The sequence below is a fragment of the Equus quagga genome, chromosome 1 (assembly GCF_021613505.1).
Source record: "Equus quagga isolate Etosha38 chromosome 1, UCLA_HA_Equagga_1.0, whole genome shotgun sequence".
Taxonomy (NCBI): domain Eukaryota; kingdom Metazoa; phylum Chordata; class Mammalia; order Perissodactyla; family Equidae; genus Equus; species Equus quagga.
The window spans coordinates 86,626,413-86,651,587 of record NC_060267.1 but is presented as its reverse complement, the minus strand read 5'-3'; the positions used below and the strand labels follow the sequence as shown (position 1 = coordinate 86,651,587).

Here is a 25,175-nt window from a genome sequence, read left to right as displayed (position 1 = left end):
GATGTATGACTTGCAATTTTTTTTCCCAGTTAGTGGGTAATTTTTTTGTTTCAATCCTATTTTCCTTTGCCTTGAAGAAGCTCTTTAGTCTGATGAAGTCCCATTTGTTTATTCTTTCTGTTGTTTCCCTTGTCTGAGAAGACATGGTGTCCGAAAAGATCCTTTTAATGCTGATGTCAAAGAGTGTACTGCCTACATTTTCTTCTAGAAGGTTTATGGTTTCAGGTCTCACCTTTAGGTCTTTGATCCATTTTGAGTTTATTTTGGTGAATGGTGAAAAAGAATGGTCAATTTTCATTCCTTTACATGTTGCTTTCCAGTTTTCCCAGCACCATTTGTTGAAAAGACTTTCTTTTCTCCAATGTATGCCCTCAGCTCCTTTGTCGAAGATTAGCTGTCCATAGATGTATGGTTTTGTTTCTGGGCTTTCAATTCTGTTCCATTGATCTGTGCACCTGTTTTTGTACCAGTACCATGCTGTTTTGATTACTGTAGCTTTGTAGTATGTTTTGAAGGCAGGGATTGTGATGCCTCCAGCTGTGTTCTTTTTTCTCAGGATTGCTTTAGCAATTCGGGGTCTTTTGTTGCCCCATATGAATTTTAGGATTCTTTGTTCTATTTCTGTGAAGAATGTCATTGGGCTTCTGATTGGGATGGCGTTGAATCTGTAGATTGCTTTAGGTAGAATGGACATTTTAACTATGTTTATTCTTCCAATCCATGTACATAGAATGTCTTTCCATCTCTATGTCGTCATCCATTTCTTTCAGAAAAGCCTTGTAATTTTCATTATATAGGTCTTTCACTTCCTTAGTTAAGTTCGCCCCGAGGTATTTTATTCCTTTTGTTGCGATTGTGAATGGCATTGTGTTCTTGAGTTCTTTTTCTGTTAGTTCGTTATTAGAGTATAGAAATGCAACTGATTTTTGTAAGTTGATTTTGTACCCTGCAACTATGCTGTGGGTGTTGATTACTTCTAAAGGTTTTCTAATGGATTCTTTGGGGTTTTCTATATATAAGATCATGTCGTCTGCAAACAGCGAGAGTTTTACTTCTTCCCTCCCTATTTGGGTTCCTTTTATTTCCTTTTCTTGCCTGATTGCTCTGGCCAAAACCTCCAGTACTATGTTAAATAAGAGTGGTGATAGAGGGCATCCTTGTCTCATTCCTGTTTTCAGGGGGATGGTGCTCAGTTTTTGCCCATTGAGTATGATGTTGGCTGTGGGTTTGTCGTATATGGCCTTTATTATGTTGAGGTAGTTCCCTTCTATGCCCGTTTTCTTCAGAGTTTTTATCATAAATGGCTGTTGGATCTTGTCAAATGCTTTCTCTGCATCCATTGAGATGATCATGTGGTTTTTATTCCTCAATTTGTTGATGTGGTGTATCACATTGATTGATTTGCAGATGTTGAACCATCCCTGTGTCCCTGGTATGAATCCCACTTGATCATGATGTATGATCCTTTTGATGAATTGCTGAATTTGGGTTGCCAAAATTTTGTTGAGAATTTTTTTTTTTTTTAAGATTTTTTTTTTTCCTTTTTCTTCCCAAAGCCCCCTGGTACATAGTTGTATATTCTTCGTTGTGGGGCCTTCTAGTTGTGGCACGTGGGACGCTGCCTCAGCGTGGCTTGATGAGCAGTGCCATGTCCGCGCCCAGGATTCGAACCAACGAAACACTGGGCCGCCTGCAGCAGAGTGCGCGAACTTAACCACTTGGCCACGGGGCCAGCCCCATTGTTGAGAATTTTTGCATCTATGTTCATCAGAAGTATTGGCCTGTAGTTCTCCTTTTTCATGCTGTCCTTGTCAGGCTTTTGTATTAGCGTGATGTTGGCCTCATAGAATGTATTACGAAGTGTTCCATCCTCCCTAATTTTGTGGAATGGCCTGAAAAGGATAGGTATTAAATCCTCTCTGAAAGTTTGGTAGAATTCCCCAGGAAAGCCATCTGGTCCTGGGGTTTTATTCTTTGGGATGCTTTTGATTGCTGTTTCAATCTCTTTCCTTGTGATTGGTCTGTTCAAATTGTCTGCTTCTTCTTGACTAAGCTTTGGGAGATTGTAGGAGTCCAAGAATTTATCCATTTCCTCTAGGTTATCCATTTTGTTGGCATATAGTTTTTCATAGTATTCTCTTATAATCCATTGTATTTCTGTGGAGTCTGTTGTTATTTCTCCCCTTTCACTTCTGATTTTGTTTATTTGCTCTCTCTCTCTTTTTTTCTTTGTAAGTCTGGCTAGGAGTTAGTCAATTTTATTTATCTTCTCAAAGAACCAGCTCTTTGTTTCATTGATCCTTTCTACTGCCTTTTTTGTTTCAATAGCATTTATTTCTGCTCTGATTTTTATTATTTCTCTCTTTCTGCTGAGTTTGGGCTTTGTTATTCTTTCTCTAATTCAGTTAGGTGTAGTTTAAGATTGCTTACTTGGGATTTTTCTTGTTTGTTAAGATGTGCCTGTATTGCAATGAATTTTCCTCTTAATACAGCTTTTGCTGTATCATTGGTATGGCATCTTATCATTTTCATTTGTCTCCAGGTATTTTTTTATTTCTTCTTTAATTTCTTCAATGATCCATTGCTTGTTCAATAGAATATTGTTTAGTCTTCAGCCTTTCTCAGCTTTTTTCTTGTAATTAATTTCTAGCTTCATAGCATTATGATCAGAGAAGGTGCTTGTTATTATTTCAATTTTTTTAAATTTGTAGAGGCTTGCCTTGTTTCCCAACATATGGTCTATCCTTGAGAATGTTCCATGCACACTTGAGAAGAATGTGTATTCTGTTGTTTTTGGATGAAGTGTTCTATATATGTTTATTAAGTCCAACTGTTTTATCTTTTCATTTAACTCCACTGTTTCCTTGTTGATTTTCTGTCTGGGTGATCTGTCCATTGATGTGAGTGGAGTGTTGAGGTCCCCTACTATTATTGTGTTATTTTTGATATCTTCTTTTAGGTTTGTTAATAGTTGCTTTATGAACATTGGTGCTCCTGTGTTGGGTGCATAGATATTTATAAGCGTTATTTCTTCTTGACAAAGTGTCCCTTTGATCATTATATATTGGCCTTGTATGTCTCTCTTTACCTGCCTTATCTTGAAATCTGTTTTGTCTGATATAACTATTGTGACACCTGCTTTCTTTTGTTTGCTATTAGCTTGGAGTATTGTCTTCCACCCCTTTACTCTGAGCCTGTGTTTGTCCTTGGAGCTGAGGTGTGTTTCCTGGAGGCAACAAATTGTTGGGTCTTGTTCTTTAATTCATTTTGCCACTCTGTGTCTTTTTATTGGAGAGTTCAATCCATTTACATTGAGGGTGATTATTGATGCCTGAGGGCTTAATGCTGTCATTCTGTCACTTGCTTTCTGGTTTTCCTGCATTTCCTTTGTTTCTTGTCCTGTGTGTTTTAGCCTACCCATTTAATACTGCAAATTCTTATGCTGGGTTTCTTAGATTTTTCCTTATTTATGTTTTGTGTCTCTGTTCTGTTTTTTAGTTTAGTGGCTACTCTGAAGTTTGTATTCAGAATCTCGTGTATAACATAGTTCATTTACTGGTGGTCTCTTACTTCCTTAGCCTAAACTGATTCAGTCCCTTTCCTCTTCCCCTCCTAAATTATTATTTTCCTCTCTTATTCCAACTTGTGTTGTGAGTTTGTGGTTAGAGTGATAGGATTGTCTTTGCTTTGGTGGATTCCTTCCCTTTATCCTAATGCTATAGTTGAATATTTGCTATCCTATTCCGATTCTATCTGTTTGTCTCTCTACTCTGTGTTTTGTGACCCCTTTCTCCCTTTTTTTCTTTTTTCAGGTATGAGGACCTTCTTGAGGATTTCTTGTAGTGGAGGTCTTGTGGCTACGAATTCCCTTAGCTTTTGTTTGTCTGGAAATGATTTATTTTCTCCCTCTGAAGGATATTTTTGCTGGATAGAGTATTCTTGGCTGAACATTTTTATCCTTTAAGGTTTTGAATATGTCCTTCCAATCTCTGCTAGCTTGTAAGATTTCTGTAGAGAAATCTGCTGAAAGTCTGATAGGGGTTCCTTTGTAGGTTATTTTCTTCTGCCTTGCTGCCCTGAGTATTTTTTCTTTGTCATTCATTTTTGCCATTTTTACTACTATATGCCTTGCAGTAGCTCTTTTTACATTGACAAATCTAGGAGATCTGAAATCTTCCTCCACACACATTTCTCTCTCAATCCCTAGATTTGGGAAGTTCTCTTCTATTATTTCGTTGAGCACACTTTCTGCTCCATTTTCCTTTTCCACGCCCTCAGGAATTCCGATGATTCCTAAGTTGTATTTTCTCATTGAATCTGCTATTTCTCGGAGATTTTCTTCATTTTTTAAAAAAATTCTTAGTTCTCTTTCTTTCTCTGGAACCATTCAGCCTATCTTCGATTATGCTAATTTGCTCCTCTATGGTGTCTACACGGGCATTCAGGGAATCCGTATTCTGTTTTATCTGATCCATTGTGTTTTTCATCTCTAGTATTTCTTATTGATTCTTCTTTATAGTTTCAATCTCTTTTGTGAAGTAATTCCAGACTCGTTGACTTGTTTCTCTATATTTCCCTGTACCTCATTGAATTTTTTGATGATAGCTATTCTGAATTCATTGTCACTTAGTTTACCTATTTCCAAGTCCTCAGGACATACTTCTGTATTTTTACTCTTTTCCTTGTGGACTGGAGCTTTTATAAATTGCTGGATGGTAGAGGAGCGGTTTTTGCACATAATACTATTTTCAGTTGCAGTTACATCCTGTCGCCACTAGATGGAGGTCGAGAGCCACACATTCTGAACCCTCCGCCTTCAGCTGCGATGATGGCGCCCAGTGCAGTTTGGGGGAGGATGGGCACTTTCTCTCCTGCGCAGACCTGGATTCTCTTCAGCTCTCACTCTCTGGTTTCCCGGGGCCCTGGCTTGCTGGGGCTTCCCCACGCGAAAGCTTTCCCCTGTTAGAGGGTTTCTGCTGCTCAGGTGGTGGGAGTCCTGGACGATCCCGCGGATGCGTGGCCCCTCCCCAGCTCCTTCCCGCACCCACAGCAGCGATCCCAGTCTCTAGGGCAGGGAGCAAAGTTCTCTCCTACCTGGTTCCAGCTCCTCCGAGGGCGGCTCCAGCCTCTCTACGCTCTGTCATTTGGCTGCTGTGGGTCTCTGACAATCTCTGTCTTATTAGGATCTTTTGGTTGAAAAACAGTTGCTCCTTTTGGTTGTAATTTGGAGGGGAGAGAGTCCCGGGGGTGAGCTCACTCTGCCATGTCGCTGACGTAACTAGTCTCTCTACTTCTATTCTTACCCATGTGCTATGCTTACAAATATGCTTCCCATAAATATCTATAGATCTGACCTTGCTTATAGATTCACACAACTATTTTTCCCACATAATTGATATAGATAGGTACGTATATATTTCATTCATACATCTTAATTTACCATTTATTTTTTAGTAAACAAGTGAGATTGTGTTTGCTGCCTTATATTAAAATTTCAATTATCCATGATCTATTAATATTACCAACATTTGATACCATAACAACTATTTATATAATATGGACTTTGGCTTGTAGTTTTGCTTTTTTGTATTGCCTGTCTATGGTTTTGATGTCAAGGCTGTGTTAGCTTTATTAAAATGAATGTTGGGAGGAAAGTATATTCAATGTTTTGTGTCTTTTAAATGTTTGGTAAAACTTATTTGTAAAATCATCAGGGTTTGGTATTTTTCCTCCCTCTTCGTTTTTCCTTTCTGTTTTTCAACTCTTTTTATTCAGGAATAACACAATCAGAAAAATGTATAGATAATAAATGTGTAGGTCAATAAATTTTTGCAGTATTAACCCCAGGTCAAGAAATACAATATTGCTAGCATCCCTCTTATTTCTTGCCTCCTCCCTAAAAGTAACCACTATCTTGATGAATCTATCAAATACCGTAATTCAGTTTTATCTGTTTTGTACTTTATGTATTGGAATCATGGCATGTATTCTTTTGTGTCTGCTTTGTTTTGCTCAACATTATGTTGAGTTTGTCCCTGTTGTTGCAGGGGGCTGTAGTGTGTTCATTTTCATTACACTACAGTATTCCACTTATGTATCCATTTCATTATTGTTAGATACTTTATTGCTTCCAGATTTTGGCAATTACAAATTTTACTTCTATGAACATTCTTGTAAATGTCTTTTGGTGCATACATGTTGCATATCTGTTGGTATATAACTAGTTGCTGAATCCAAAGGGTATGTTTTAGTAGATACTGCTAAATAGTTTTCTAGTAGTTCCTGTTGCTACACATTCTTCCAACACTTGGGATTGTTGGGTTTTTTAATCTTTGGGATAGTCTGGTAGGCATTTCATAGTATCTCATTTTGGCTTTTTTTTTTGAGGAAGATTAGCCCTGAGCTAACATCCACCACCAATCCTCCTCTTTTTGCTGAGGAAGATTGGCCTTGAGCTAACATCCATGCCCATCTTCTCTATTTTATATGTGAGACACCTGCTACAGCATGGCTTGATAAACAGTGCATAGGTCCACACCTGGGATCGAAACCGGTGAGCACGTGAACTTAACTGCTGCCCCACTGGGTTGGCCCCATCATTTTGGTTTGCATTTCTCTGATGACTAATGGAACTTAGCATCCTTTCATTTAGCTGCCTCCTTTTGCCTACTCCCTCTTTTTATGAGATTGTTTTTTTCTTACTGATCTGTAGTTCTTCATTTATTTTGGTTACAAGTCCTTTGTCAAAAATATATATTGCAAATATCTTCTTTTGCTGTATGGCTTGTCTTTTCACTTTCTTAATGGTGTCTTTTAATGAACATAATACTTGGTTTTTAAAATGGTCTAGTTTCTCCTTTATGAAGAGTACTTTGGAGACCTGTTTAAGAAATCATTTTTTTACCTCAGGGTCATGAAGATAGCCTCCTATATTATCATCTAAGAACTATTTTATTTTACCTTTTACATTTACATCTGAAGTCTACCTAGAATTTATTTTTGTGTGTCGTCTATGTAGGAATCAGGACTCGTGTTTTTTCTTTTAATTTAGAGATCTAGTTGACTCAGCCTTGGCTCTTTTTCTTTCTCTTTCTTTCTTTTTTATTTTTGATAAAACCATTTTTCTTCATTGCTTTACACTGCCACCGTTGTCATAAATCATGTCCATATACATGTGGGTTATTTCTCAACTCTCCATTCTGTTGTGTTGGTCCGTTTTTCTCTTCTACACCAATACCACAGTCTTCAATCCTAGAGCTTAAAAAAGTCTTGAGATCCAGTGGAGTAAGTCCTCCCATCTTACTCTTCTTCAAGATTGTTTTAGCTGCTTTGGCTCTTTGCATTTCCATGTAAATTATAGGATCAACTTGTCCATTTCTACAAACAAATCTATTGAGATTTTTGTTACATTGAATATATTGACCAATTTAGGGAGAATTGAGGTCTTTATAATTTTGAGGCTTCCAGTAAAAAAACATGGCATATTCTTAATTTTCTACAAGTCTTCTTTAATTTATCTCTTAGGGTTTTACAGTTTTCTGTGATGAGGTCTTGCACATCTGCATTATATTTATTCCTAGTTACTTGATATTCCTTGGTGCTGTTGTAAATGATATAGTTTTTTTAGCTTTACTTTCTAATTAGTTGTTCTTGGGGATATAGAAATACAGTTGATCTTTTTATATGCACCTTATCTCTAGCAACTTTGCTAAAACTCACTGATTAATTCTAATAATTTATCTGTAGGTTCTTCTGAAATTTCTATGGAAAGGCTCATGTCATCTATGAATAATGACAGTTTTATATCTGTTCAATAAAAATATAATCGAGTCACGTGTAATTTTAAATTTTCTAGTAGCCACGTTAAAAAGTAAAAAACAGGGGCTGCCCCTGTGGCCAAGTGGTTAAGTCTGTGCGCTCCGCTGCAGGCGGCCCAGTGTTTCGTTGGTTCGAATCCTGGGCACGGACATGGCACTGCTCATCAGGCCACGCTGAGGCAGCGTCCCACATGCCACAACTAGAAGGACCCACAACAAAGAATATACAGCTATGTACTGGGGGACTTTGGGGAGAAAAAGGAAAAAATAAAATCTTTTAAAAAAACAAAAGTAAAAAACAGATCAAATTAATTTTAATAATATATTTTATTTAACTAAATAACCAAAATATTATTTGAGCGTGTAACAATAGATTTTTACATCTTTTTTTCATACTAAGTCTTCTAAATTTGGTGTATTTTATATTCACAACACATCTCAATTAAGAGTAGCCATGTTTCAAGTGCTAAGTAGCCACCTGTGGCTAATGGCTACAGTCATGGACAGTGTAGTTCTAGAGGGTGAGACAGACTTTTTTTTCTTAAACAAATAATTGTTGTGTGTATAACTGTTTATGGAGTCACTGAAGAAGCCTCTACTGATTTGATCATATGTAAGTGCCAGGGAGAGATTAGATTTTCAAGGAAAGTTTTACTGAAAAGGTGTCATTTGAATAATATCTCAAACTACGAATATCACTTCACCAGGTGAAAGAAATAGATGAAGAGAATAATGTGTAAAGTTGTTATGTTATGTAAGAGTAGAATATGTTCAGAGATTTGCAGGTATTTCACTGTGTTTGGAGAATAGGTCATTGTGTGATAGGGGTAGATGGGACTGGCTAGCGGTTCCTCACCACTTCCTGGTGTTATGAGCAATTTATCAGTAATGATAGTTAACATGTTCCTTAAGATAAATTTCCAGAAGTGTAATTGCTGGGTCTGATAAAATGAATATATCCCCCGATGCATACAGTGAATCTCACAGGTCTGAACTAATTTACATTGCCCCTAAAAATTTGCTCATTTCAGTGCATATTCAACTGCTGTACTTAGTGTATTTTTAATGTGCTAGCTTTGTTGTATTTGGTTTGTATTTTGTTGATTACTGGTGAGGTTTAATTTTTTTTTCTTATTAACATTGGTACATTGCTACTATTTAGTTCTCAGATCCCGTTCAGGCTTTACCAGTTGTCCCAGTGACGTCCTTTACAGCAGAAAGGTCCCGCTCAGAACCAGGCATTGCACCTCCATCTTCCCTTTTCTTTGGAGGAGCATCCTTGACATTTTTGACCTTGACATTTTTGGAGATTTCAGGTTGGTTATTTTGTAGAACATCTCCCAGTTTGGTTTTGTCTGTTTCCTCGTGATTAGACTCAAGTTAGGGCTCTCTGGCAGGAACGTCACCTCTCACTGCATCCTGTCAGGTGGTCCAGGACTGTGATTTGTCCGACTGCTTATGCTGTTCACTTTGATCACTTGGTCAAGGTGGTGTCCGCCAGGTTTTACTGCTGCAAAGTTATTTTTTCCTTTTGGAATTAATGTGTATTTTGTAGGGAAGTACTCTGAAACTCTCCCATTCACTATCAAATTTTGCATTTATTCATTATTTATTCATGTCAGTATTGTTTCAAAAATATTTATTCAAAATAAGAACCATTTATTCAAATTAAGAACGTAACCATTTTACTAGTATTATTTGTTTTGATGCTGAAATTATCTCCACTTTGGTCAGTGGAAGCTTCAGGCTGGGCTTATGTCCTTTTTTTTTGATGCTTAATTTTATTTTTTTCCAGTTTTATTGAGATATCATTGACATATAACATTATATTGGTTTTAGGTGTACAACATAATGATTTGACGTATGTATATATTGCAAAATGATTACCACAATAAGTTTAGTTAACATCCATCATTTCACATAGTTAAGAATTTTTTTTCTTATGATGAGAACTTTTAAGATCTGCTTTCTTAGCAACTTTCAAATATACAATACAGTGTTGTTAACTGTAGTCCCCATCCTGTACATTACATCCCCAGAATTTATTTATCTTATAACTAGAAGTTTGTACTCTTTGGCCACCTTCATTCTTTTCTGCCAAGCCTCATCCCCACCTCCAGCAACCACCAATCTGTTCTGTTTCTATGAGTTTGGTTTCTTTTTAGATTCCACATGTAAGTTACTGTCTGGCTTATTTCACTTTGCACAATGCCCTCAAGGTCTGTGCTGCAGATGGCAGGATTTCCCCCTTTTTATGACTGAATAATATTCCATTGTGTATATATAGCACATTTTCTTTATCATTCATCTATTAATAGACACTTAGGTCCTACGTCTCTTTGACATGTCTGTCTCATTCTTTGAGCACTTTCTTGCTCCCTGGCACAGGATATTCCATATTCATCTTGCACTTTTTCTGCCCCAGTGCTGTAATTAGCTAGTTACAATTCTCCAAGGAGTTCTGGTTCCCTTTATTGGAGAATGGTATAGAAGCCAAGATTTGAGTGCTAGGTCTGTTCATACCCTTGGAGAGTGGACGTGGTCACTGCTCCAAGGCCCGCTCAGTAGACAGATTTACAGAGCTAGGGAGTATGTATGTATGTGCTTATGTATACACACACACATCTCTGACACATTTATGTCTATATTTTAAAAATCCATTAGTTCATCGTACCTCCAGTTTCAGTGCACAGGGTTCATTCTAACCTTTTTCCTTTCCTTGTTTGTGTCTCCCTCTTGTACAGAGAGAGCTGGGTCCCAGTGTCCTTAATAAATTTTCTTATTTGATGAATCCTCCTAGATATGACAAATCTCCTATTGCTGCCTCTGAACCCTTCCATGTGGAGATGCCCTCCCCACCCTGCTGAGGCTCTCACTCCTGCCAGTTCTCCTCGCTCAAGATGCCCTCCTCACCTCACTCGAGCTCCAGCATCCAGAGCAAGCTGGCCCTTTGTGTGTGCGTGGCCGGGCTGCTCCCATTTGGCGCTCTGGTGCCCGTGCAGGGTGCCCTCTGTGACTGTGACTGCAGGACTGGTTGCTCAGGAGCGGGGGAGGCCTTCTCTGGAAGTCTTCAGTTTCACTTTAATGTTTCTAGCTAGGGGATTCTTTCTCTTTTTGATGTCCTTTGAGCCGTTTAGTTTGAGGTCTTACATTTTCTCTAATTCTGGGAAGTTTACAGAAGTTTATTTCTGCAAATATTTCATCACCCTTACGTATTTTTTTCTCTCCTTCTATGTATGCTATTATGTGGATGTTGATTTCCTTCCCTTCTCTGTTCTGTATGTCTTGAGTTTTCCTTTGTGTATTTTCTCTCTTTCTCATGTCTTTTGGGAGAGTACTTTAAAAGTACTCTTTTGGAGGACTGATATTTTAGCTTATTAATTTGCTTAGCTGTATCCTTTCTGCTCTTCAATCCATCCACCTATTAGATTTATTTCAATGATTATATTCTTCATACTCAGATTTTTATTTGCTTCATTATGGCGTTTTCTTCCTGCTTTATTTCTAATATCCTTCCTTATTGAATTTATTTTAAACTTTTCTCTTTTTCTCCTGTCAACTCCTCTGCCCTGGGGCTATGAGCCACCTTGGCACATGAGGTACATGAGGCAAGGTGGAGAAAGCTGTAGTCGGGTTTGTGCCTCCCCTGCTGGGTTTAGAGAATCAAGGTGGGGGTTGGATGGGGAGAGGACTTACGAGGGTCAGTACCATGTGAAACCCCTTCCCAGGCTCAAGGCTTCTCAAGGTCTGTTTCCCTCTGTTAAAAACCCTAGTCCATCATGGAGTGCGGAAAGAGATGGTGGGAAGCGGGACCAAGTGAACATGCAGGGACCACCCAGTGCCTTGCATGCATGTTGGAAACCTCTTCCTCACCGGCTGGCTCCAGTGCCACCCATGTGTTACCCCAGAGCCCCTTGACAGTTCTAGTCTTGCTGACAGTTTTCCTGCCTTGCACCTGCAATTGCCTGTTCAAGACAATGTTGAAGAGAAAAATATTTACCAAAATAACTACAACACACCCTAACTCCCATCTCTGGTATCTGGCCCTTGTCTCTTCTGCCTAGTTTTTCACCCTACACTGGGACTAAATTTCCCTATGTTGTCCCAGGGATTTCTGTCCATGTGTACACACAAATGAATTTTTTTTGTTTAATGTAAGTTTATAGTATACTGTATACTGTCCAGCAACTTGCTTTTTTTTAAATGGCTGATTGACATGATTGATTACACAGGAAGATAGTTTGGATTCGATAAAATATAGCTTTAAAATATGTGTGTGATTTTTATATCCCTTTTATACTGTGTCCCCATATTATTGCCTTATCATCTTAATGTAATTCTAAGTTAGAGATAGGGTAGAATGCAGTCGTCAGTGTTCTGTGAAGTACTTAACCATTACCTTCTTTTGGTTCTTTTAGGTTGTTAGCAATTTTTAAATATTACGATACTGAAATAAATATCTTTATGGATAAAGTGTTTTCCATTTGTAGGATCATTTTCCAGGATGGATTTACAGAGTGGATCAAATAGATAAATAGGTTAAAAAGATCAATGTGTTTGATTCTTAACCATGTAGAGGAGTGCCTGGAACATGATAGGCATTCAAATACTGTCTATTGGATAAGAGAATCTGATAAAAATTTCTTTCCAATTTGGATGTACCAATTTTCAGTCCCACTGACAATATGAAATTGTCCATTCTCCCATATCATCTTACGTTTAAATTATTTTGATGATTTGATTGTAATCAGAATAATTCCCTATCCATCTTGGAAAAATGCTATCAGATGATATGACTAAGGTCTATTTCTCTTTTTATTTTCACCTACTTGGTAAATGGACACATGTTTTCTTACAGGACTGAATTTGCTCTTAAAGAAATCATGTCCTCTGGAGGTGCTGAAGATGACATCCCACAGGGAGAGAGGAAAACAGTTACAGATTTTTGTTATCTTCTGGATAAATCTAAGCAGCTGTTCAATGGGTTAAGGTTAGTGGACTCTTGATGCCTTAAACTTTTCTCTAGTTCTGGATTTACCCCCTTGGCTGATGTGTGGTAAGTTCCTGAATGTTATGGATAGAATATTATATAAATATCTCTGCTAGAAGCCATCATCCTTTTTTTCTTTGACACAGTTTCTTCATTCTCAGATGAAAAAACAATAGGAAAAGAGGATGACATATGGTTTTACTCAAGTTGGGAAGAGCTATTTTGTTAGATGGTTTTATATATATTATTCCACATTATACCCTATTTACATCTGATTTTACACACTGGGGTATTGAGCACTAGGGAGACTAGGAATGCATGTGCAAGAGAATGTGGGGCCTCGCTCCTGTTGCTTTTTTGTACACTTGTGTGCTAGTTTCTTTTATTCTCTCTTTCTTTTTCTTAGGATAAATTATCTGTTGACTAAAGGAATGATGGAGTGTTCTAGACAGTGTTATTTTTACTTTAGTTGTGCGTGTCCTGAGCGAACTGGTAGCAATGCTATATATACTTTTGCCAAAATGTGTCTTTGATTTTGTATTCTTGTGTGTGGTAGGTAATAATTTTGTACCATTTTGTTTTATTTAAATGATTTAGCTGGTATTTCAGTTCTTGAGATTCTTAGGATATTGACTTCAGCCCTAAAGCTTCCTTAGTTTAGTTTCAGTCATAAATACATTCATGCAATAGGTAAAATACTAAGGATAAATAGGTTTAATTTTTCAAATTTTGTGTAGGAGTGAATTATTGTCAAGATAGTAAGTTATTTTTAATTTACAGTTTATTTCTGGGTAAAAATGCAGTCTTTGGGGCTGGCCCTGTGGTTGAGTGGTTAGGTTCCTGCGCTCTGCTGCAGGCAGCCCAGTGTTTCCTTGGTTTAGGTCCTGGGCGCAGACATGGCGCTGCTCGTTGGGCCACGCTGAGGCAGCGTCCCACATGCCACAACTAGAGGGACCCACAACTAAGAATATACAACTATGTACCGAGGGGCTTTGGGGAGACAAAGGAAAACAAGAAAATCTTAAAAAAAAAAATGCAGTCTTTCTCTCATGTTTTAAAATTGTATTCTCATATGTTTTGTAATTGTATTGTACATCGCTAGGTTCTGAATGGTGTTGACAGTTTATTTTTAAAGAGGTTAATATATCTTTTTTAAAAAGTTTACTATTATAAAAATAATACAGGTCATCAAATGAATCCTCCATGACCGCCCTTTCTAAAGCTGTGCTGTCAGTCACTCTCTTAGCCCTCTATTCATTCCATTTTCTTCATAAAACTCATCACTCTTTCAAATGATCTGATGTTTGCTTATGCTGTCTTCCTACGTTAAAGTGAAATGCCCCTAAGAGCAGGGCTCTGCTTGTCGCTGTTTCTTTAGTACCTAAGCCTCGGTCTTGCGCATTGCGGGTGCTTCATAAACATTTGTTGAATGCAGGATTCCAAAGACAGTGTTCTTACTCCTGCAGTCTGCTGCTTCCTGATTTGTGCTACACAGATATCTTTGAGATCGGCTTTTTCTTTTGCTTTATAGATTAATTGCATCTTTTTTAAAGAATTGTTTTCTTTCACTATTATAATTCAAAAAATGACCCCAGAATGCCGAGATTTTGTCTTTTTTTCCCTAGACTGTTGTAAACCATTTAAATTGCATACTTAGACTTTTTCTTTTTCCCCTCCCCAAAGCCCCCCAAGACATAGTTGTATATTCTTCGTTGTGGGTCCTTCTAGTTGTGGCATGTGGGACGCCACCTCAGCGTGGCTTGACAAGTGGTACCATGTCCACGCCCAGAATTCGAACTGACAGAACACTGGGCCGCCTGCAGCGGAGCACATGAACTTAACCACTCGGCCACGGGGCCGGCCCCGCATATTTAGACTTCTTTTCTTTGTTCTCCAGTATTATCCAGGTATATCTTATTTATTCAGTATTTACTTGGCCCTCAGTATGTGCCACATTCTGTATTGAGTACAGATAGTTCAAAGATAAAAGGAACAGTCCCTGCCCTCAAATACTCTGAAGAAATTATGAGAATACAAACCCATGGCCGCCTTCTACTCACTGCTAGCCTCAGATTTAGCATCTCTCTTAAGCAAATTTCCCACACATCTTCGTGTGCCTGTTAAAATTACGGCAAATAAAAAGGTTAAATTGATGGTAGACTTAAAGACTAAGAAAGCATTTAAATTTCTTTTTTTGCGGAAGACTAGCCCTGAGTTATCATCTGCTACCAATCCTCCTCTTTTTGCTGAGGAAGACTGGCCCTGAGCTAACGTCTGTGCTCATCTTCTTCCATTTTATATGTGGGATACTGTCCACACTCGGGATCTGAACCTGCGAAGCCCGGGCCACCAAAGCAGAACATGTGAACTTAACCTCTGTACCACTGGGCTGGCCCAGCATTTAAAATTTTGCATGAAAATCCCTACAGTAGCTTCTGGCATTTGGCTCCCAAACTCCTTTATTATCAACTCTTAAAACATTATCACAGTTATAATTCTGACTCCTTCTTCTTCTCCTCCTTCCCTTCCTCCTCCCGCTCTGATTTATGGAGCTATATTTCATACAATAAAAATTCACCCATTCCATGGGGGCTGGCCCCGTGGCCGAGTGGTTAAGTTCGTGTGCTCTGCTGCGGCAGCCCAGGGTTTCACCAGTTTGGATCCTGGGTGCGGACATGGCACCACTCATCAAGCCATGCTGAGGCGGCATCCCACATGCCGCAACTAGAAGGACCCACAACTAAGAATATACAACTGTGTATCGGGGGCTTTGGGGAGGGAAAAAAAAAAGTCTAAGTATGCAATTTAAACAGTTGGGGGAGAAAAAGGAAAAAAGAAGTTCACCCATTCCAAATTTTACAATTATATGATTTCGTATATTTATGTAATTGTGCAACTGTCACCACCATCTAACTTTAGAACATTTTAATCACCCCTAAAAGAAACCCCACACCCATTAGCAGTGACTCTCCATTCACCCCAGTCTCTAACTCCTAATCTACTTTCTGTCTGTATGGATTTACCTATTTTGGGCATTTCATATAAATGGAATCATACAATATGCAGTCTTTTGTGACTGGCTTCTTTAACTCAGCATAATGTTTTTGAGGTTCATCTATGTAGTAATATATATCAATACTTTGTTCTTTTTATTACAGATTTATATTCCATTGTACGAGTTTACCACATTTTGTTTATCTAATCATCAGTTGATGGACATTTTAGTTATTTTGCACTTTTTGGCTGTTATGACTAATACTACTGTGAACATCTGTGTACAAGGTTTTCTATGGACATATGTTTTCAGTTCTCCTGAGTATATACCTAAGAGTGAAATTGCTGGGTCATATGGGACTCCATGTTTAACCTTTTGAGGAACTTCCAGACTGTTTTTCACAGAGGCTCCATCAGCTGTCTATGAGGATTCCAGTTTCTCCACATCCTCACCAACACTTGTTATTGTCTGTCTTTTTGATGATAGCCATCCTAGTGTGTGTGAAGTGGTATCTCATTGTGGTTTTGATTTGCATTTTCCTAATGATTAATGATGTTGAACATCTTTTCATGTGCTTTTTAGCCATTTTTGTCTTTGTTGGAGAAATGTCTATTCTAATCCTTTGATCTTTCTTTTTTAATTTTAAAGATTTTATTTTTCCTTTTTCTCCCAAAGCCCCCCAGTACACAGTTGTGTATTTTTAGTTGTGGGTCCTTCTAGTTGTAGCATGTGGGATGCTGCCTCAGCACGGCCTGATGAGCAGTGCCGTGTCCGTGCCCAGGATTCGAACTGGCAAAACCCTTGGCCGCCGAACCGGAGCGTGTGAACTTAACCACTAGGCCACGGGGCCGGCCCCTGATCATTTTTCAAATTGAGTTATTTATCTTTTTATTTTTAACATGTAGTTGTCCCCCATATATTCTGGATACAAGTCTCTTGTAAGATGTAATGATTTGCAAGTATATACTTTCCCTTTGTTTGGGCTGCCTCTTCACTTTCTTGATGGTGTCCTTTGAAGCACAAAAGCTTTGAATTTTAAGAAAATCCAACTGGTCATTCTTCTCTTTTATCATTTGTGCTTTTGGTGTTGTAGCTAAGAAATCATTGCCTAACCTGAGGTCACCAAGAGGTACTCCTATGTTTTCTTCTGAGTTTATGGTTTTAGCTCTTACATTTAAGTCTCTGAATGATTTTGAGTTAATTTTTGTGCATAGTGTGAGATCTTAGGCGTTTTTTAATCAGAAAAAATTTTTCCAGTTGTTGTATTTCCTTCAGTTTTTTCTTTCTTTCTTGTTCCTTGTTTATACTTGTGATGCTTAGATTGAATATTCAATCTAAATTCTTTACTCTTTTGTGATTTTCATCTCTATTCTTTTTCTCAGCATTTTCAGAAAATATCTCAAAGCATATGCCAGATATGTTTCATCTTGTCATTTCATATCAGCATTTTTTGTTCTGCTGCTTTTTTTAAAACTAGGTATTATGTATTTGACCCACAGTATACTATCTTCTCTATATATCTAAAGAAGACATACACTAGAAATTTTGACGTGTTTGTAAATGGAATTGACATTTTTTCATTGAGTATGTCTGAGAAGCACATTGAATTTATCAGTGGTGTTTCTCTCCTTAAAGAGGAATTATTTCCCTAATTCGATTTTGAGCTGAAAGTGAATCACAGAGCTCAAGTCGTCTCCTGCTGAAGACTCTCCACTGGGCTGAAATCCCCCTGCAGCTCCTGTAACGGTCACAATAACAACCCGTTTCCGCACGGCATTCTATGGCTTGTAAACCACTTCCGGGTACATCTTCATCCTTTGGCCATAGGATGGCAGTATGTAGTCCCCAAAACACCTGTTGCCTGAAAATGAATTGTTTTATTTCACCTTCTTTTTGAAATATTGTTTTGGTTGTGTAAATATATTTTACCAGCTCAAGTGTGTTCTCATTTTGATCCTTTGTTTTAAAGCGCTATTTTAACGATCACACAGATTTTATTTATTTTTAAAGTAATTGCAGAGTAAAATTGTATCTAAGGGAATAGTAGGAAACCCTAATACATGGAGAAGTTGTGTGAGATCTGATCTGTAAGACTGTTCATTCCCTGTTGGAGAAATTCATTATAATGTGCTTGGGATACCTGTTTCAGTTCAGTTCGTGAGCATTTAAAACTATATAGGGTTCAAGAATTCTTTTCATACAACTCATTAACAACAAAACCAAGCATCTTGATTAAAAAATGGACAGAAAATCTGAGTAGACATTTTTCCAGAGAAGACATGCAGATGGCCAAGAGGTATGTGAAAACATACTCTACATCACTAATCATCAGGGAAATGCAAATCAGGGAAATGCAAATCAAAACCACGAGGAGATATCACCTCACACCTGTTAGAATGGCTATTAACAGAAAGACAAGAAATAATAAGTCTTGGCGAGAATGTGGAGAAGAGGGAACTCTTGTGCACTGTTGGTGGGAATATAAATTGGTACAACCACTACGGAAAATAGTATGGAAGTTCCTCAAAAAATTAAAAATAGAACTACGATAGGAGCCAGCAATTCCACATCTGGGCGTTCATCTGAAGAACATGAAAACACTAACTCAAAAAGATGTCTGCTCCCCCATGTTCATTGCGGCATCATGTACAGCAGCCAAGACACGGAAACGATGGGCGTGTCCACTGGTGAGTGAGTAGATAGAGAAAACGTGGCATGTATATACAATGGAATATTTTTCAGCAGTAAAAAAAGAGGGAAATCTTGCCATTTGCTACAACATGGATGGACCTTGAGGGCATTATGCTGTGTGAAATTAGTCAGATAGAGAAAGCAAATACTGTATGATCTCACTTTATGTGGACTCTAAAAACAACCTCCCCCCCCCCCCCCCCCCCCAAAAAAAAAGCCATGGGCTTATGGTTACATAGAACAGATTGGTGGTTGCAAGAGGCAGGGGAGTGGGTGAAGTGGGTTAAAAAGTACAGACTTCCAGCTATAAAATAAAGAAGTCATTGGGATGTAATATACAACATGGTGACTATAGTTAATAATACTGTATCATATATTTGAAAGTTGCTAAGAAAGTAGATGTTAAAATTTGTCATCACAAGAAAAAATATTTGTAACTATATATGCTGATGGGTGTTAACTAGACTTATTGTGGTGATCATTTTGCAGTGTATACAAATATTGAATCATTATGTTTGTTACATCTGAAACTAATATAATGTTATATGTCAATTATAGCTTAATAAAAAAAATTAATTCTTTGACTCTCATTCTCTAAAATATTCGGTAGATAAAAACACAGGCCTCACCGCCTTGAAATTTCCCTTCTTCATTTGTGAAGTCAGTAATTCTGTCCGTGCAGATGTGTAACTTGCAGATGTCATAAATCGCTATCTGGAAAGCAGTATTTGCTATACTGATATATTGATTATTTCCCCGATGTGGAGTCATACCTTTCTAAAGTGCTGTTTTAAAATTTGACAATACTAATAATGAGAAATTTTGACCTAGAAGAGTGGTTAAGAAAATCCACCAGGGATTTATTTTCAGTGTTGTGTGTGAAGGTCCTCTTCAATTTAAACAAGCCTTAATTATTTCTACCAAAAAAACCAGATTTATGGCGAGTAAAGTTTGTATATTCTCTGAATGCTTCTGGGTTTTTGTTTGAGAGGAATGTGGCCAGTGGCAGTGCAAGTCTTATAGTTTACTGAGAGATTAGTACTTTGACTCTCTTCATTTTTCTTTTCATTTTTAAGGAAAATTCATTTTATAAACATACACACATGGAATAATATAGAACTGTTAAAATGATCTTGGCAGAGATATAAATGAAAAGTTGCCCATGACATATGTTTAAATGAAAAAGAGAAATGTTAAAAACATTATGTTTTGGGTGCTCTTGTTTTATCCAAACTTGTGTGTTCGGTTTATGTCCTGTGTGCCACGTTAACTCTTGGTGGCACCGTTGCTCTTAGTGCCCTGTGTGGTCTCTTTCCTCTGAGAGGCGGATTTTCTCCCAGTGTCCGGTGCAGATGAGTATCTGTATTTTCTGTGCTTGTTTATATAAATGAGAGTGTTTCGTTGGGTACTAGGCCTTGATCGTAAAGTGACTGGAACAGCTCTGTTTATCAGTTCTGTAGGTCTGTGTTGGAGTTCCTCACAGTGGTGGGTTGGAGGGTGTGTGGCATTCTTCTCCACACTATTCTCCCATTCCCTCTCTGAAGAAGCTCTTTGAGTTACGTGAATTAAACCCCTCTCTGTGTTGATATAGTTTTGAGCATTTCTTTTGAAATAGAGAAGAGATTTCTTTGAGAATAATTAAAAGGAGGTTTTTTTGGTTGTCTATTCCCCACACCCCTGCCTCTTATATGTGTTGATCTGAATAGAAAACAGGATCACAGTGGTTATAGAGAACAAGAAATACATCGGTAGTGGTTCTGGACGAGCTTTGGAACTTGGGGAAATGGGTGAGTGGGAATCCGGCTGGAAGAGCAGCAGCTTCTAACCTTGAGACCTTCATTCTGGCATTCCTTTCACTGTTCGTGCTCATCTTTTGACTAGCTCTTCTTTTTCTTTCTTCACTTCATAAACTGGTTATTAAACTTACTGTTGAAGTATAATATGCTTGCAGAGAAGTACACATATAAGTGTATTTTTTATAAACTGAACATATCCAAGTGGCTCGAACTTGGATAAAGAAACAGAACATACAAGACCTCAGCAACCCCGTGTTCCCTCTCGCTTGGACCTTTTAACTCACTAGGAGCAGAATGAAACAGTGCGTTGCAGTGCATGAAAGGCTTCAGATTTTCTCTATAGCGTCTCACTTGGGAGATAGTAAATTCTCTTTTTACTCTTGAAGGTGTGTCTTTCCACCTTACATTAAGTCATTCATCCAAGTTGTCAGAGCCTTTTCATTTTCCTGGCTGTGAATATCTTAATAGAGTATTTGTCTTGACTGAAAATACCTTCTTATAATATGTGCATGATAAATAAGCTCTCATTTCTACTCACTGTGTAAGAAAACATAGTCCAGAGAGTGAGAAATGGATAAAATGAATGGTGTTTTGCTTCTAATAGCTTTCGCATGTAGTTACAGTAGTAATGAAGTGAGAATAATGTTAGAAATAGCTTTGAATACTGTCAGAAAATGATCAAAAGCCCAAGTGCTTGCAGGATTCTGGTTACCATGGTGACTGAGACTGCCGATACAGAGTGGAATACTTTGTGGGATTGTATAATGCGGCATCTTGAGACATGTATTTGAGATACACAGCTGTGTCCACCAGTGATATCCGTGACTTTTGGTGCTTGAAACAGCAGGGCCTCCAAATCACTAATTATTTGACCCCAGAGGAGCAAATACACCAAGCCAAAATAAGCATCAGAGGCCATAAATATATATATTTATAGAGAAGTGCATCAAAGTGAAGTGTAATGGTCTTAAATAAAAATAATTGCCAAAATTATTTTCTTTAAATATGCTTTCAATATTCAAATTAAAGAAGAAATCATCCACAGTGTTTCCTTTAAAAGCCTATTTTTAGGTTGCCCTGGTTCCTGAATGGGAAAGGATAACTGAGAAATTAACAGTTTATTCCATTGTCCCCTTCCTCCCCTTTCCTGCCCTCTCCTTCCTCTTTCTTCTCATCTCCCTTTTCTTCCCCTCCCACTTCCCTCTCCTCCTTCTTCAAAAAATTAATGCTGGGGCCGGCCCCGTGGCCGAGTGGTTAAGTTCGAGTGCTCCGCTTCGGTGGCCCAGGTTTCGGATCCTGGGCGTGGACATGGCACTGCTCATTAGGCCATGTTGAGGTGGCGTCCCACATCCCACAACTAGAAGGACCCACAACTAAAATATACAACTATGTACTGGGGGGATTTGGGCAGAAAAAAGCAGGAAAAATAAAAGAAGATTGGCAACGGTTGTTAGCTCAGGTGCCAATCTTTAAAAAAAAAAATTAATGCTTTTCTAGAGGCAAGTTCTGCAAACTGATATAGTAAGGTGCATGTTATTTCAGAGATTCTAGCCTAAACTATCTGTACAAGCTTGTGATACATGCTTTCATTTTATTTGGCGTACCACTCAAAAGAAGTCTACTTGCATTTGGGGTAGACCAGCACCGGAGTGCAAGGAGATAGCTTCATCACATGATCTAGAGAAGCATTGACTGATAAAAATTTCATGTGAGCTGCAAATGTGATTTTAAATTTTCTAGTAGCCACATTAAAAAAGTGTATAGCAACAAGTGAAATTAATTTTAATATATTTTATTTGATCTAATGTATCAAAAATATTTTATTTCAACATGTAATCAATATGGAAAAATTATGAGATCTTTTATATTCTTGTTCTCAATATGTCTTTGAAATACATTGAATATTTTAGACTTACATTTCACTTCAGAGTAGCCACATTTCAAGTGCTCAGTAGCCAGGTGTGGCTATTGGCCCAAGCAAAATTCCTCCAACTTTAAGCTTCTCTTCTCAAAATGGTCCATTGTGCTTTCCCATGATTACATATTGGCTGTTTGGGGTTCTTGTTGTCACGGGTCTGTCAGATGTCGCTGTTTGTTTGTTCTGTCTCTTCCTGTACAGATGCCCACAGCCTGAAGGTGCTGTGGGTGTTGGTGATTTGTCCCCACCCCCCTGTACTTTGGGATTTGAGAGAGACCGTATCACTTACTATATGCATTTGCTAGGGCTGTCATCACAAAATACCACAGACTGTAGCTTAAATGACAGAAATTTATTGTCTCATAGTTCTGGAGTCTGGAAGACCACCATCAAGGTGTCAGCAGGGTTGGTTTCTCCTTGAGGCCTCTCTCCTTGGCTTACAAGAGGGTCATTTTCTTGCTATGTCCTCACATGGTCATCTCTCTGCGCACATGCGCCCCTGGTGTCCCTCTGTGTCCTGACCTCCTCTTCTTGTAAGGACGCAAGTCAGATTGTATTAGGGCCCACCCTAAAGGCCCACTTTATCTTAATTACTGCTTTAAAGGCCCTGTCTCCAAATGTAGCCACATCCTGAGGGTCCAGGGGTTAGGACTTCAACATATGAATTTTGGGGTGACACAGTTTAGCCTATAACACTTGTTTTTGCTGAAAATGTTGTCAGTGGGTTTTTGAATTTGTTATCTAGTTCTGTCTGTTTTTGGAACATATCTCAGTAGATACAAAACTACTGCCAGCATTTCCCCAGAAACCAAAAAATCAGCTATTTAAATGCTATACCAAAATATTAAACCATAAAATAGATTAGTATATTTCTCATTAGTTCTTTTTAACTATTAAAGCTCAGTAGAACCTGCCTTTGTATGTTAGCTCTCTCTCAGGTCTTAATTGTCAGGCCCGGCTAGAAACAGAGAGAGGGCCTCTTCATGTTTTAAGTTGCTGTCGGAAGCTAGATCAGGGATTGGTTAGGGGGAGGGTATTTGTGGTTTGTTTTTAAGATCCTCGAGGAGGAATGTAAAGAGAAAAAAATAAAGAGATTTTAAGAACTCTGGATTTCATTAAATCCTCAAAACAGCCTCCTTTATGCCTATTTTCTCAGTTTTACGGATGAGAAAACCAAAGCTTTGGCAGGTAAAGTAATAGCCCATGTTAATATGATGGATTATAATTTGGGAAGTCCTGCTTCAGAGAAGTTTTTCCTCAGTATAGGAGTAAGGATCCCAGCCTCAAGAGGGGCTCTGGTAGCCTCTTCTCAAGAGGTAACACAGGCGAGTGCTTGACTCGGAATGGCGGCAGTTGGCTTCTGGCTTCTTGCTCTCATCGCCTTGATTCTCAGAGGGATCCACGTCTGTAGAGCTCCTTTGGGCATCGCCACACCTATAGGATAGTCCGGGTGGGACTAGTGAGGTGTAAGGCGCCAACGCCTGAGAGGGCACATGCGGTCTAAAACTTGGCAACCTCTTTTTCTATGAGCAAGATACGATTAGAAAATAAATCTGTTAATAGCTTGTTTCTAAGTATAAGAATCTTTATACTTCCATGGAGCTGGTTCACAGAGAGGAGGAGATGCCATTTCATAGCTTTCTTTGGCTTGGCATGTCTAAATTCAGACTAGGGGTGATTATTCAAAGCTATTCAAATTCATAAGCTGTGATTAAGAATGGAACAATGTCTTAAGTACCTTCTGTGTGCCAGCACCATTTGAGGCACTAGGCTAGGGACAGGGGCAAGATGCAAAGATAAATAGCATGTCTGTCTGCAAGCTGATCAAACATTCTGGCACATTCTCTCTCTCTCTCATTGAAGAAGAGCTTTGCTCCCTCTTCAGTAAACAAAAGGATTGATAATACAGTCATGCGCCACATAAGGGCATTTTACTCAGTGACAGACCACATGTATGACAATAGTCCCGTAAGATTAGTACTATGTAGCCTACGTGTGTAGTAGGCTATACCATCTAGGTTTGTGTAAGTACACTCTAGGATGTTTGCACAATGATGAAGTCAGCTAACGACACATTTCTGAGAACATATCTCCGTTGTTAAACGATACACGACTGCAATAGTGTCATTCAGGTACCCTCCCCTAAAGAAAACACTCGGCCTTAACAGCCTGGGCCTGTTGATACCCTCAGTGCTTTCAGACTCACAGATCCACCCCTCAACCTAAATTTGAAAACCAGGTATATCAGTGAGTTAAAAAAAAAGTGTTAAAACAAGGAAATGCACAATTGGGCTCCTCAAATCTGAAGCACCATTTTGTGTGGTATACAAATGAACACAGAGGCGTAGATTGGAACAAAGGTGTCCCTGCAAGATAGTCCTCTCGTCCTCTCTGTGTAAATGAGAATGTGTCGTGGGGGAGTGTGCTCCTTGACTGAAGACCTTGTTCCAAGAAGGTGAGTTACTCCTTGGCCTTTGACCAAAGCTTTGTCGGAGGTCAGCAGCATCCCAAGACCTGGGGAGCAGAATGAGCTCCCAGAGAAGAACTTTACTAACCTAGAATCAAAATCTAGGTTGTTTTTCCATATGTCAGAAAGGACAGAGCATTAGATTAGGGGTTAGAAGGTTTGAATTTGAATCATAGCTCAACAATTTACTGGCCATGAGTTTCCAGGCAACTCACTTAAGCTCTCTGATCCTCATTTTATACCCTGTGTGTGTGTGTGTGTGTGTGTGTGTGTGTGCACGCGCGCCCATGCATATGCTTACCTATACACATGCATACCTTGGGGAAGTCAAGCATTTAAGGACCAGACTAAGGACAGAGACGCCAATGAAAGAGACTGTAAGAGCAGAAAGAAGAGAGAGTTACACGATGGTGAGGAACTGGTCAACAGTGTCGTGCCGCAGGCAGGACGGATGTGCGGAGGACTAAAGGTGACTGTTGGACTTGGATTTTAGGCGTGGGT

General features: G+C 38.6%; 1 protein-coding gene across 3 annotated transcripts in view; it reads left to right on the top strand.

The window, feature by feature from the left end:
* The window catches only part of SCAI (suppressor of cancer cell invasion), a 143,243-nt gene that overhangs the window by 62,156 nt on the left and 55,912 nt on the right, over positions 1-25,175 (top strand). For all 3 annotated transcript variants that reach the window (XM_046644665.1, XM_046644669.1, XM_046644676.1), the window contains one exon: positions 12,676-12,807. In XM_046644665.1, coding sequence (XP_046500621.1) covers positions 12,676-12,807 — 132 coding nt within the window. The remainder of the gene's footprint in view (positions 1-12,675; positions 12,808-25,175) is intronic.